This window comes from Caenorhabditis elegans, chromosome V (genome assembly GCF_000002985.6).
Source record: "Caenorhabditis elegans chromosome V".
Taxonomy (NCBI): Eukaryota; Metazoa; Nematoda; class Chromadorea; order Rhabditida; family Rhabditidae; genus Caenorhabditis; species Caenorhabditis elegans.
This window is the reverse complement of record NC_003283.11, coordinates 5,641,304-5,653,562: the sequence shown is the minus strand read 5'-3', so window position 1 is coordinate 5,653,562 and position 12,259 is coordinate 5,641,304. Positions and strand designations below refer to the sequence as shown.

General features: G+C 32.4%; 2 protein-coding genes across 2 annotated transcripts; both read right to left on the bottom strand.

Annotated features, from left to right (window-relative positions):
* Nucleotides 1–2,522: 2,522 nt before the first annotated feature.
* On the bottom strand, nucleotides 2,523–5,953 carry C14C11.4 (CUB-like domain-containing protein). Its single transcript, NM_072087.5, has 14 exons — nucleotides 5,828–5,953; nucleotides 5,671–5,780; nucleotides 5,508–5,617; nucleotides 5,347–5,459; nucleotides 5,188–5,300; nucleotides 4,760–4,857; nucleotides 4,420–4,529; nucleotides 4,224–4,372; nucleotides 4,085–4,158; nucleotides 3,892–4,001; nucleotides 3,743–3,838; nucleotides 3,584–3,698; nucleotides 2,854–2,975; nucleotides 2,523–2,758 (listed from the first exon to the last, which is right to left on the bottom strand). The coding sequence occupies exons 1-14, from the start codon at nucleotides 5,910–5,912 to the stop codon at nucleotides 2,688–2,690; spliced, it is 1,476 nt and encodes a 491-aa protein (NP_504488.1). The 5' UTR covers nucleotides 5,913–5,953; the 3' UTR covers nucleotides 2,523–2,687.
* A 1,298-nt stretch (nucleotides 5,954–7,251) lies between these two features.
* srx-117 (7TM GPCR serpentine receptor class x (Srx) domain-containing protein) lies at nucleotides 7,252–9,092 on the bottom strand. The gene is made up of 8 exons (NM_072086.2): nucleotides 8,999–9,092; nucleotides 8,509–8,669; nucleotides 8,388–8,461; nucleotides 8,244–8,338; nucleotides 8,135–8,192; nucleotides 7,907–8,070; nucleotides 7,521–7,714; nucleotides 7,252–7,476 (listed from the first exon to the last, which is right to left on the bottom strand). The coding sequence occupies exons 1-8, from the start codon at nucleotides 9,074–9,076 to the stop codon at nucleotides 7,332–7,334; spliced, it is 969 nt and encodes a 322-aa protein (NP_504487.1). The 5' UTR covers nucleotides 9,077–9,092; the 3' UTR covers nucleotides 7,252–7,331.
* Between the last annotated feature and the right edge of the window lie 3,167 nt (nucleotides 9,093–12,259).

Sequence of the window (12,259 nt, the reverse complement as noted above, 5' to 3'; positions counted from 1 at the left end):
AAAAAAAACTATTTTTCCAGCTACGTACTCATTTTTTAGCGGCAAAGTTGAGTCCACTCTCAATTCACAAATTTCGGACCGAAATCTTTTTCAGTTCATTTTGCCACTAATTTCGAGACAGACACAATAGCCAAAAAAAACTGTTTTCTGTTGACTGGTAATTTTTTGAAGATTTTTTAGGTGTAGAAAAATGATCTGAAATCTGAAATTTGTTTTTGGAAAGTTTTGATCCGTTGAGAAAATCTGAGTTTCTTTTCACCTTCACCAACTCAAATAATAAATTTCAGAGGTTTTCCAAAAAATTTAGATTTTCCAAAAAATCGTGGAAATTGGCAACAATAAACATTTGGCAGAAGATATAAATTGCTCTGAATATTTTTAGATCAAAATGTAAAGGTAGAGCGCTGCATCTTTGTCGCTTGAAATTTTGCAGCGACATATTTTTTCTCAGTACTTTCAAATGTTCTGTTCTAAAAGAAAAATTAAAATTTTTCCTTTTCCAAAAAAAAACTCACTAGCCATATTTAAGAAGCAGATCCAACTAAAAACAAAAATGGATATTTCGATTAAAGAGAACCTGATAAAAATTTTAAATGCTCCACGTTTTCTTTCTTTCATCATCTAATTTTTTTATTAAAAAAATAAACGTGATTCAAAAATTCATTAGCCTAAAAACTTTAACACCAATTAATTTGCGAATAAATTTGAACGAAAAAAAATGCACAAAAATTTCACAACTGAATACTGTGGGAGCAAGTTAAGTGACTATGACTATACTAAAATCAGTATATACGAATAACTCCAAAAAATAATTTCAATGCACATTGTGATCACTATGGAGACCCGTAGAAACGTATAGAAACTGACAATTGTAGTTTCAAACATCAATTATTATATTTCAAAATGTTTAAACATTGCCTAGTTTTCAAAGTTTGTCACCTATGATTACAAATTTTATGATAAAAGTGAGAAGGGACAATTTTGAAAAATAATTGTTTGATCTTTGGAAAATGCTTACTAGACCGTTATGAAATTATTTTAAAATATATTTAAAATAAAACTCTAAAAAGTACCATAGATACCATAGATAATACCATAGATCATAAAATTGCCATTTTTCAAAAATCTTAAAAAAGTGTATAATGATATCTAGAGTTTTTTAAAGCTTAAAGAACTTACACATTGTTAGTAATTTTATATTTTTCAATGTTCTTAGAAAGTCGAAAAATGATAGGGTGTGTTGCCGGAAGTATCACATAAGCAATAACTTTTTGAAGATTAAGGAAAAAATGTGCAGAAAAAAAGGAAAAATAATCATATTACTGCTATTATGTCTAAGGCTCAAGTTTTCCGATATTCGGATTCTGAATTACATATTATGAACATAACAAGAGCTCCCGTGAGAATATTTGTCTGCGTCTCTCAACTGGTAACCAAGAGACCAGGTGACGAGCGGACACATTTTTGGGCGGAAAGCGAAAAAGGAAACGAGGGTTTAATTATTAAAAGTGTCACGGCATGAATGAATTCGTCCATATGTGCCCTTTTTTTGAAAACTAGATTTATATAAAGTGGGGAGTCAAGTGAGAGATGTGTGTGTGTGTGTGTGTGTGTGTGTGGAGATCAACTAGATTTTTTGAAACGATTTAAAGTTTTAGTTCTTTGAAAATTTATTCTAAAACTGTCTCTTCGGATTAGGATGAAAAGTTGAAAATTCTGAAGTTGACAAAAAATGTTCAAATAGGATTAAAAGAAACTGAACCGATGTCCTTCAAGTGGTATTAACTTTTCAATTTTTTCAAAACGCAAAATCTCGACAGCAATTTTGTATGTAAAGGCTGACTAGAAACAATGAATTGAGAAATGTGAACTTTTCTATATTGTTTTAATCTTTTTGAATCTGGAAAACTGAAAAGCTTTTAAAAAAATTAGCCATGTCTTCATTCAAGATGTTTTCAATTTTTGTCTGTTTCTCCAGAAGGTCGAATGTAAATTTTTAAATTTCAATCGCTGCTGTTCTGACTGATCGTAAATAAAATTATTTGAGTGCTGACAATAAGTAATTAAACGAAAATTATGTTTTTGTTAAAACTATTTATATGTGAAAACAACTTATATTTGCTTAAAGATTAAAAAATCGACCGGTGAGATGTCTGCCGCAGTATTTTTTGTAAATGAAACATTTGTGAAAATTTATAAACCAAAAAATGTGCATTTCTTATTCAATAATTTTTTTGCTATTAAAAGAATTTTGAAAATATCTCAGTTGTCGCGATATCACATCGCTTGTATAAAAAATATTTTTTGGAATCGCTAAGTTGTTTTGTCTGCAATTCGTTAAATTTCTACGTAAAGCTTCAATTTTATAAAATAATTATTAATATTGTACCAGACGATACATTTGCATGTAAATTTTTTAGGAAAAACGATGAAAATTGTTGGAAAAATATACAATCTGAAAATCATATTGAAATTCTGGAAAACCGCAATAAATACGCAGAATTGTTAGGTGGGTGAAGCACAACCAAATGTGTTTTATTCGTTTTGTCTGGCGACTCTCTTGTATTCGAACGGTATATATGACAGCATAGTGCAAAACAAACAATACAAAAACGGTGCGGAAAAGAAAGAGGAAACAGAATTCGGTCGATAGTTATGTTAGTAGGTGGAGAACAAAAAAACATCTGCTAATGGAGGTGTCCAATGGAGAGAGCAAGAGCAGCAAAATAAATAATGAAGGAGTAGCCAGTGATTGGGCCTGAAAATTTGAAATTTGAAAATTGATATTTATCACTTTTCTCTATCTCTTTCTATCAACACGTCCTATCTTTATGTCTCTTCAGTCTTTCTTACCTGAGATCTTTGAAATATGATACCGTATTTTTGCTTGGCCTTTTGACACGGATCCGGAGAAATCGATATTCACTGATGTTCCGATTCCTTCCGCAGAGCCACCTGTTTGATTTCCGGTTATTCTGAGAATTGCGTAGAATCAATTTTAGATACTTTCAGAAACAAAAATTAACTTTGAAACAATTATTTTTTCAAATAATTGAGAACTTATGTTTTTGATTATAATAGTAAGTTTCATTGCAATAAAAAAATTCAGAAGTTCAAAAAATTTTTTTGAAAAATTGAAACTTGCCAGTTAGATGCGCAGTGGCGCAAATCTTTAATAATCGTTTTTTCAAAGACTACCGAATTCCAAAACTTTTGGCAATCTGATATTTTGAAAATTTCACAATTATCTAGCTAATTAACCAGCTAATAACTAGTTAATACAAGCAACAAATTTTGACAAATAACATATGAAAAAACTTTAGCAATTTAACACTTATTTGTGATGTGGTGCAAGGTTACTTTTTTTGCCCAATTCATGAAAATTTAGAGAATTTGATATTTCATTCTGGAGATTTGAAAGTTTTTTGTCAATTCGACCATTCTTAATTATTCCGATGGCAGAAAATCTGATTTAATTTAAATTAGAATTCGTTCAAGTTACGATTTTTCGGGTTGTTAAAATTTTTATAGATCTTTAGACATTAAAATCTCAGATATATAATAAAAATTCCAGTTTACTTACATGGTGCTCATTGCGGAATATCCCTTTGAGTTGTAAACGTTAATTGCCAAAAGTTGATTCTGATAAACTGTCACTGACTCTACAGTTGTAGAGAAATGCCGAGACTCATTGCTACCTGAAGATACCTGCTAATTAAATAATTCACTGGCTCACTCTTACTCAGTGTAAAATTCAAAACAGGCGTCTGAAAATCGTCTAGAAAGCTTGGAGTGAACACATAGCCGATGCGCTCGTCATTTGCCATGTAGAAATTTGCTGAAGGTATATTTTTTGCAAAGAAGAACGACATCCGGTTTTGGAAAAAGTACCTGGCATGTTTTTTGAAAGAATCATGTAAACTGAGCAATCAGTGAGTTCTACAGTGAATTGTGATGCGGGGAGCTGTTGCGGAAAACTGATATCTAATTGGGACAGCGGCCTAAATAATCAAAAATTGATTTATCAGAGGAGAGGAAATTTTTGGGCTGCCGAAATTGCCAAACATCAAATCATAGAGCTTACGTGTAAGTGAGAAGTCGTCTTGAAACCGGCGATGGGGTCCCACTGATAATTCTCATTTCACATTTTTCATCTTCCTGAAATATTCATATTTAATTTTGTAAATTCCATATATTCTCCAATTTATGCTATAAATCCTAACAATTTCATTAAACTTCAACGAAGTTATGTATAGTTGATTCCCATCTTTTGCAATAAACGTAAATGCAATTGTTTGATTTATGGCATACATCTGTCGTCCATATTGGTCTATTATAACTGCAGCCTGATATTTTCGATATCCGGCAATGTCTGCAAACATGTGATTTTTTAATTGTTTAAGGATAGAGTTAGCTGACTAGAAGCGATATTTGCAATAATATTCGAGTAGACAACTTGTTTCGTGAGACCAACAATTGTTACAGACTGATTGGATGGAATGAATGGGACAACCGCGTGATTGGTCATTCTGAAATGGAAAATTATAAATTTTAGTGCCTGCCTGCCTAGCGCCTATTTTCTGATTTCTAGCAATACTTCCAGTGCTTAGTATTTTCCCATTTCAAAATTTCATTTCTTTTGTTAAAGGTTCATTTAAGAAAATATGTTTGTTTTACATTCTAATACTTTGATGATAGGTACTCGTGTAGGCATGCTTAGGCCGAGATTCATGCCACGTCTCAGAACTAAAAACCTCACCTTCCAACAACTGGACTGTCTGTATCCGGTCCATCAAAAACGAAATAACTATCGAAGCTGTCAAGCATGAATGCTGAGTGGGCAATGTTCAGCGCAATCTGGAAAAATAAACCAATTTTAGTGACAGAACTTTTGTTTTACCTAATTTTTAATAACTACTAAAATATTTGATCAAAAATAAGTAGACCAAGAATTAAAAAATCTCATCTACTAGTATTGCACCCGGCTACTTCACTTTGAACTTCACTTCACTTCACTTTTCTCGGTTAATTGTGAAGATATCAATAAGTGAAATACTACAATAATATAGAAAAATACATAAGAACTATTTTGTCAATTGATAATTTTTGCATCGGGCAAACGAGAACTGAGATATAAGATGTCAAAGTTGAAGAATGTTGTTTAATACTAATAGAAAAATACTGTACCTTTTCCCCTTCGGCTGCTGTAAAAGTGATAGGATTCTGCTGAATTGCCATACAATCCACATTTGTTCCACTTTCATTTTTTCGCAAATTCATAGTCATCGTGGAAATTGGCACTGAAATAACCACACTTCTTATGAGGATTGAAAGAAAAATTCAAACTTTTCAGCCATTGAAAAACCAGCAACGCTTGAGACCTTCCCTGCGGCCCTGCTCCTATTTTAACGTAGCCATATCCAGATGTTGCAAATAATTCTTCGTTTGCAATATTCGATCTGAAAATTTTACAGTGAAAATGAGGTTTTTGATGTTCCAGAACTTACACCGTAAGGTTCCTAACATATCCAACGGAGTCTGCAAACTCGATGTAATCCTTATCAAGTAATGAATTTATTACTGATAGTCGAAGATACGTCCCTTTTGGGACGAAAAACTGAATTTGAATTTCCATAAAGTTCGTTAAAAAATAATTTCTAATGAGCCTACCTGATATTTACAAGTAAAATTGGCTCGTATTTCAAATGGAGTTGTGGAATTTTCAGGGATATATATTGTACTCCCTAACCTCATTTGCCACGGTTTTAGGATTTCGCATGCTGGAACAAATTTCAAATGTAATGTTTATTTTTTTTAATTAGCTCACAGAAGTGTGTACATTGTATTTGAGAAACGTAAAATAGCGCGAAGAACAAAATTAACGGAATAGGTGATGGTTGTCTAAACGTCATATTTGCAAGACTCTCACAGATTACACCCGTGTAAATTATCAAGTGAGTGATTGATAAAATGTGCCGCCAAACTCCAACAGGAAAAAAGAATATGAAACCTCACATGGTTTCTAGTGGTTATCAGTGATAGGGGTTTCAGGATAGTTACACTATTAGTTCAAATTTTCCAAATTTGATTTACTACTGAAAACTAGTACTCGAACTTTCGAACTGAAGCTCGAACAATGAGCCAAAAAATTTCTGATGCCAATTTCAGGTATTCAAAGTTGAGTTCAGCTGCTAAAATTGTTTTGACCTTTGTCACTTTTTCTTGCTAATCTACAATGCCACGTCTAAATGCAGAACAAATGAAGTAGGCAGGCATGAAGCCTTGAGGATACAATGAACGCCTACCTGCCCAGGAAGTCTCATCAAAACCTCAACAACATAGCAAGAAAATCTTACAATTTAATTACATTTTAAGATTTTCTTACTATGTAGTTACTTTGTCCAATCTATTTTTCGTCTGCCAATCTATTTTTCCGTCTGCCAATCTATTTTTTCGTCTGCCAATCTATTTTTCGTCTGCCAATCTATTTTTCGTCTGCCAATCTATTTTTCGTCTGCCAATCTATTTTTCGTCTGCCAATCTATTTTTTCGTCTTCCAATCTATTTTTGCGTCTGCCAATCTAGCTGAAAATGATGATGAAGATTTGTAAGATTTACTACATAGTAAGAAAATCTAACAATGTAACTACACCCCCTCGGGGATGGGAGCCTCTCAGTGATGGGAACCCCTCGGGGATGAAAATCCCTCGGTGACGAGAGCCCCTCGGGGATGCGAACGATTGGGCCCCTTTGGGAATGGTTGCTCCTCGGGGATGTGTCTACAATGTAGAAAAATTTTTACTCTGTAGTCTATATAGTAAAATTTGTAATTTCAATAAAAAATATATGTAATTGTTTGTTACCTTATTTGAATTTGCAAAAAAAATCATTCTTTTCGGACGAAATGCGCTACAAAAATTTGTTGCCGGTTTCAGCATTTGCTGTGCTTGGCAACCTTCACAATCAATTTAGAAATGTTGTCAGTTTGGAAAACTGCAAATTAGACAAATTTGTCGCAGACCAATGTTATTAATGCTTCGTCGGAGAAAGAAGTCCCAACATTGTCAAGAAATGTTTATTCGTGCTTCAGGCATCTTTTTGAATTAATGTTTTAATTAGTGTTGGGTATCTACGTGTACCTAACCCTTAACGTGGATATGAAGATCGTGTAACGTGAACTCATTATCTATGTATACTAACTTTCTATTCATTCCTTAGTTATGTAATAATAAACTACTCGTCTTCGCCTCCTTGTTCGGCCTCGAATATATAACAATTAGAAACAATAATTTATAACAAAAATTAAAATTAAGATATTAGATGATCTATTTTCAATTATTATGCCTAGAAGTACTCGAAACGGCCCAAATCATTACAGACTGAGCTCCTTGCAAATTCTTCAGCTGATCAGTTTTCAACCCGAGTAATGAACGAACTCCTTTGTCGATTCGTTCATTCATTTTGAACATTATAAATCTGAAATCTGAAATTAATTTTTTTCAAAGTGTTTTTGCACAAACCCTTCCAGTGCCCGTAGAAAAACCATCGAGAAAGATAGGGTGAGAAATTGGAAAAATAACACTGGAAATAGTTTGTAGGTTACTGTAGTGTTGAGAGTGTCCACTAGAATGAGCATATTTTGAGTCAAAGTTTGAAATAATATCTTCTGATTTTTGGAGCGTCGACTAGTTGATTGTACAGTTGACATTGCATTCTGGAACTGTGGAATGAATCGATAATTTGTAGAGATTAGAAATAAATTTTTCATAAATCAGTGCCTCAAACGAAACTTTTACAAATTTTCTACAGCGTTTTAGAAAATCATGAAGCACATATAAAATTGTTTACTAGCTGATTTTCAAGATAGGATTTTAAAAAGTGGTCATACTCCTACCCCATAACTAACCGCGTCTGCAATCAGTCTGAAAAACAGTAAAAACCCGCAGACACTTGTAACAATCACAATAATAATCATGGATACAATAAATATTGAACGACGAATAGAAGTGCATAGGCTTTGTTCAGGTAACCATCCAATATCTTTCAAGTTATACAAATAATGACAACCCTCTGAAAATATAATTATAGATTTCAATTTCGACATGAACATCTCGTGTCAGTTTTGTTCATTTACCCGGAAAGAATGCCGCAAATAGAAGAAATGACAGAAAAAGACATATCATGATTCCTACCTGAAAATTTTCAAAAATAGAGATTGTACTTTGGACAGGTGTAGAACTTACATTACTCGGTGCAACCCTATAAGTTTTGTGGTATAGATGCGGGAAGAAGACTGCTAAAACTCGATTACTTGTCAGAAGAACTTGCGATAAAGGTCCTGAAAGGAAAAATTAACTTTAAGTTTAAATTAGTTTTATTAATGATACCTATACTCCAGCCAAACCATCCAACTAGCTGTCCCATGAACGCATTGAACATATGCGGTAAAAAGTAGGAATTACTGAAATTAAGTTTAAATAAATAATCAGAGGATTTTTAGAAACTTACAAAAATGTGACTGGAATTGGCCAAAAGAGATAACCAATGCAAACTATATCGTTTCCAAAACTTTTTGCGCAACAAATTTTTAGAAATCCATCTTTCTTTTTGACACGTAATAACAGGGAGACGAATACTAGGGTATTGAAGATGGAACCAAAAACACTGACCTGAAATTTTATTTTAAATAAATTTTAAAAATTAAAATCTCATTCCCATTCAGAATAAAAAAAAAATTAAATATTATACTCTGCACCACAAAAATTTTCTACAGAGGCTAGACATCAGCATCATTTGTACATTTATTTAGCGAAAACAAATTTTGACAAAATACCCCTCAAATTTTTGGTTAAAATAAATTCTTGGCAAACATTTGGCAAGTGTTTTGGTACTTAAAAATTATTGTTTTGAATTTTTTTTCATAAATTGCGATGCACATTTGAGATAACACAAGTACATATGTGTTTTTTTTTGTTCCAAATTCCATTTTCAAACTTACGATGGTCAAAAGTGTGGCGGCAACAATTCGTACGTTCTCCGTAGGTTCACCAGTTGATAAAAACTCGTCTAATGTCATAGTAATATGCCTGAAAAGTGAATAAGGATACAAGCAGCAAATACTAGGCAATCGAGAATTCGATTATGAGCTCTACGCGTTTAACGCAAAATTCGGTTCGAGTATGTCTATAAGTTTTTGGCACAATCAGAGAACTCGGCCAATTGGCAGTTTGTCAGACGGAGAAATCACTAAACATCAGGATAAATTGTCAATAAAAATATATTTACAGAACGGTTAACGGATCAGACTGTCTGTGTGCTTGAACATTGCCAATTTATAAAGAACCACTGAACGGTTACTGACACAATTGTTTACGATTTATGTCACTATTATTAGAGATAATTGAGTCATAAGTAACAAAAATCATGCGAATTTTTTTCATTCTAAAAAATAGAATCAAGAAACAAAAAAAAGGAACTAAGATTTTCGATCTCGCGTGAGAATCCAAAATTGTTCCAAATTGGATGGGAGAGTTGGGAAAATTTACAAAATACGTATTTCTCAAAATTTCTCAAAAACTTCTAATTGAAAATTTAAAGAGAAACTTCTCAAAACTTCCAATTAAATGTAAAATTATTTTCAAAATGTACATATTTTTCCCTAACTTTATATATAAACTTCCAAAAAAAAATTCTACAGAACGATAAGAAGAAAGTGATTTTGAATGTGCTCGGTTTCAAAGACAATTTAAACATTCCGACCAAAAGCTGAAAATAGTTTTTAAATATGTTTTCGAAATTTTTTTAGATTCATTTTATAGTTCCGTAAAGGCTAATTGAAACTTAAATAGATTTGTAGAAGAATATTTGTACTTTCCATAAATAATTTCACTTTCAGTTGAAAATTTCGAGAAGTTTCTCGAAATCTGATTCAATCATCACTGTGCAGATGAATATGTAGAATACATGACACTTTGAGTTTTTTGAGAAACTTCTCAAAATATTCAAATATTCAATGTTGTAAGTATTTTCGAAAAGTACAGATTTTTCTATGTATATTAAAATAAAACTTTGGCACAACGACGAGAAGTGGAAATTTTGTAAATATGCCGAAAAAAAGTTCTCAAAATTTCTGTTTCTAAGGGCAATGCAATCAAAAGCTTTTCGTAATTTTGAAAATGTTTTTTAATTTGTAGAATTCCGCCAAAACTATTCAAAATAGAGTCGATTTATTAATATTATTTAGCCTCTAAAGCCAAAAGTTTCCTGAAATCAATGTGCAAAAATCCAGCTAGTAATATACCCAGTAATCGAAAACTAACTGAAAACACAACAATAAAAAAATGAAAAAGAAATCCAAAAGTTCCGAGACCAGAAATTGACTTCAAAAGGTAATGTGTTCTTGGAAAACAACACTTGAACCTAGGTACTTAGACTTTGCATTTTATGCGGAAAAAGTTATAGAAGCAATTTGCGGAAACTCATAATTTATGCCTGACTACGATTTGAGAAGTTGGTGGTTGCTCTGATTTAATTAAGGTCCAGATAGCTGTGTTTCCGCGTCAATGGCTTGTAACAGTGAACTCAGAACGAAAAATGCGAGAATAGAAACTTGAATGCAAGAGAAAAATTTTCAAAAAACTTACAAAGGTTTTCGATTTTGCGTCACAGAAAGTTTTGATCACAATTATGACAGTTAAAATCATATTCTTGGAATTAAATATAGAGATTTATCCTTATCTCAATTCTTACTCGGAAAAAAGACTTTTGTTTGTTCCGTATATCAATAATCTTACAATTTGATTACTTTCAAAGTATTCTGAAATCAGTGGTTACTTGTGAGTCAATGTAAATTGAATTATTCTAGTTGTTGGCTGTTTATGATTCTTGTTACCTAATGGAAAAGTTATTAGAATCTCATTTGAAGTGGTTCTGAGAAATGGAAAGTAAAAGTGATGGAATCGATCAAGTTTAAAACAGTTTTAACATTGGCAAGTGTCCAAACTTAAACGGAATGGGGAACTCTAGGGATTTTGGCTCGAGAACGTGCCTTTGTCCCCAATTGAATTTTCACAATAAATATCACCAGAAAGCCTATTTATTGGAAAACTAGAAAAATAACTCTGAAATGGGATTTACCGTCAATATTTTTAACTAGAAAACCCCTAGTTACGTAACTGATTTAATGATTTTACTCAACTTTGAGAAAAATAGTGTCCCAGTTGTACAAAACAAAATCTTAAAATATATGAAAACCAGCCGTTCGCACGCGCTGAAGCGCGTGCTCCGTCTGGCGTACTCAAAATTGAAATCAAATTCTAAATTTTCTAAGCCTTCTTTGCAGATGGAACGTTTTTCCCCTGGTTACCGGAAATTTTCGAGCAACAAAAATATTATATAACTAAGTTCTGAGCAATTACAACTTAAAACCTCAAGTTTCCTGGAAATATTTCTAAATTTCTTGAACGTATAATTTTCTCTATGTTCTTCAAATCATATGAAACATTTTCCGGTCTTTCCGAAAGTTTTTGGCGAGCGTTTCTGAAAATTATAACAATTTTTGATATTTTTTTAAAATTATTGAAACTTCAGAATATTCTAGGAGTATCAAAACTTGAAGAAGCACCGTCACGCGCAAATGCATACACTTTTTTCAACGCGCTGCGTGAAAATTCCTCTTGCGATTTCAAAGTTTTTTCCCGCCATTTCAGTGTCCAATGGAGCGCGGGGTTGAGCCAGAACCCCGTGTAGAACTTTGCAGAAGTTTCTTGAATTTTTCCACAAAATTGCACATTTCAGAATTTTATCGAATTTTTTAGAGAGTTCTGGAACATTCCAGAATTTTCCCGATTTTTCTAGAAAGTTCTGGAATATTCCTGAATTTTCCCGAATTTTCTAGAAAATTCTGGACCATTCCGGAATTTTCTCGAATTTTCTAAAAACTTCTGGAACATTGCAGACATTTCTCGATTTTTCTCAGAAATTGGAATTTTCCGCCAAATTTTTTTCACTGAAAATTTGAATTTCCCGCCAAAATGTTTGTCACTGAAAATTTGAATTTCCCGCCAAATTTTTTTCACTGAAAATTTGAATTTCCCGCTAAATTTTTTTTCACTGAAAATTTGAATTTCCCGCCAAAATTTTTTTACTGAAAATTTGAATTTCCCGCCAAAATTTTTTTCACTGAAAATTCCCGCCAAAATTGTTTTTCACTGAAAATTTGAATTTCCCGACAAAATTTTTTCACTGAAAATTTGAATTT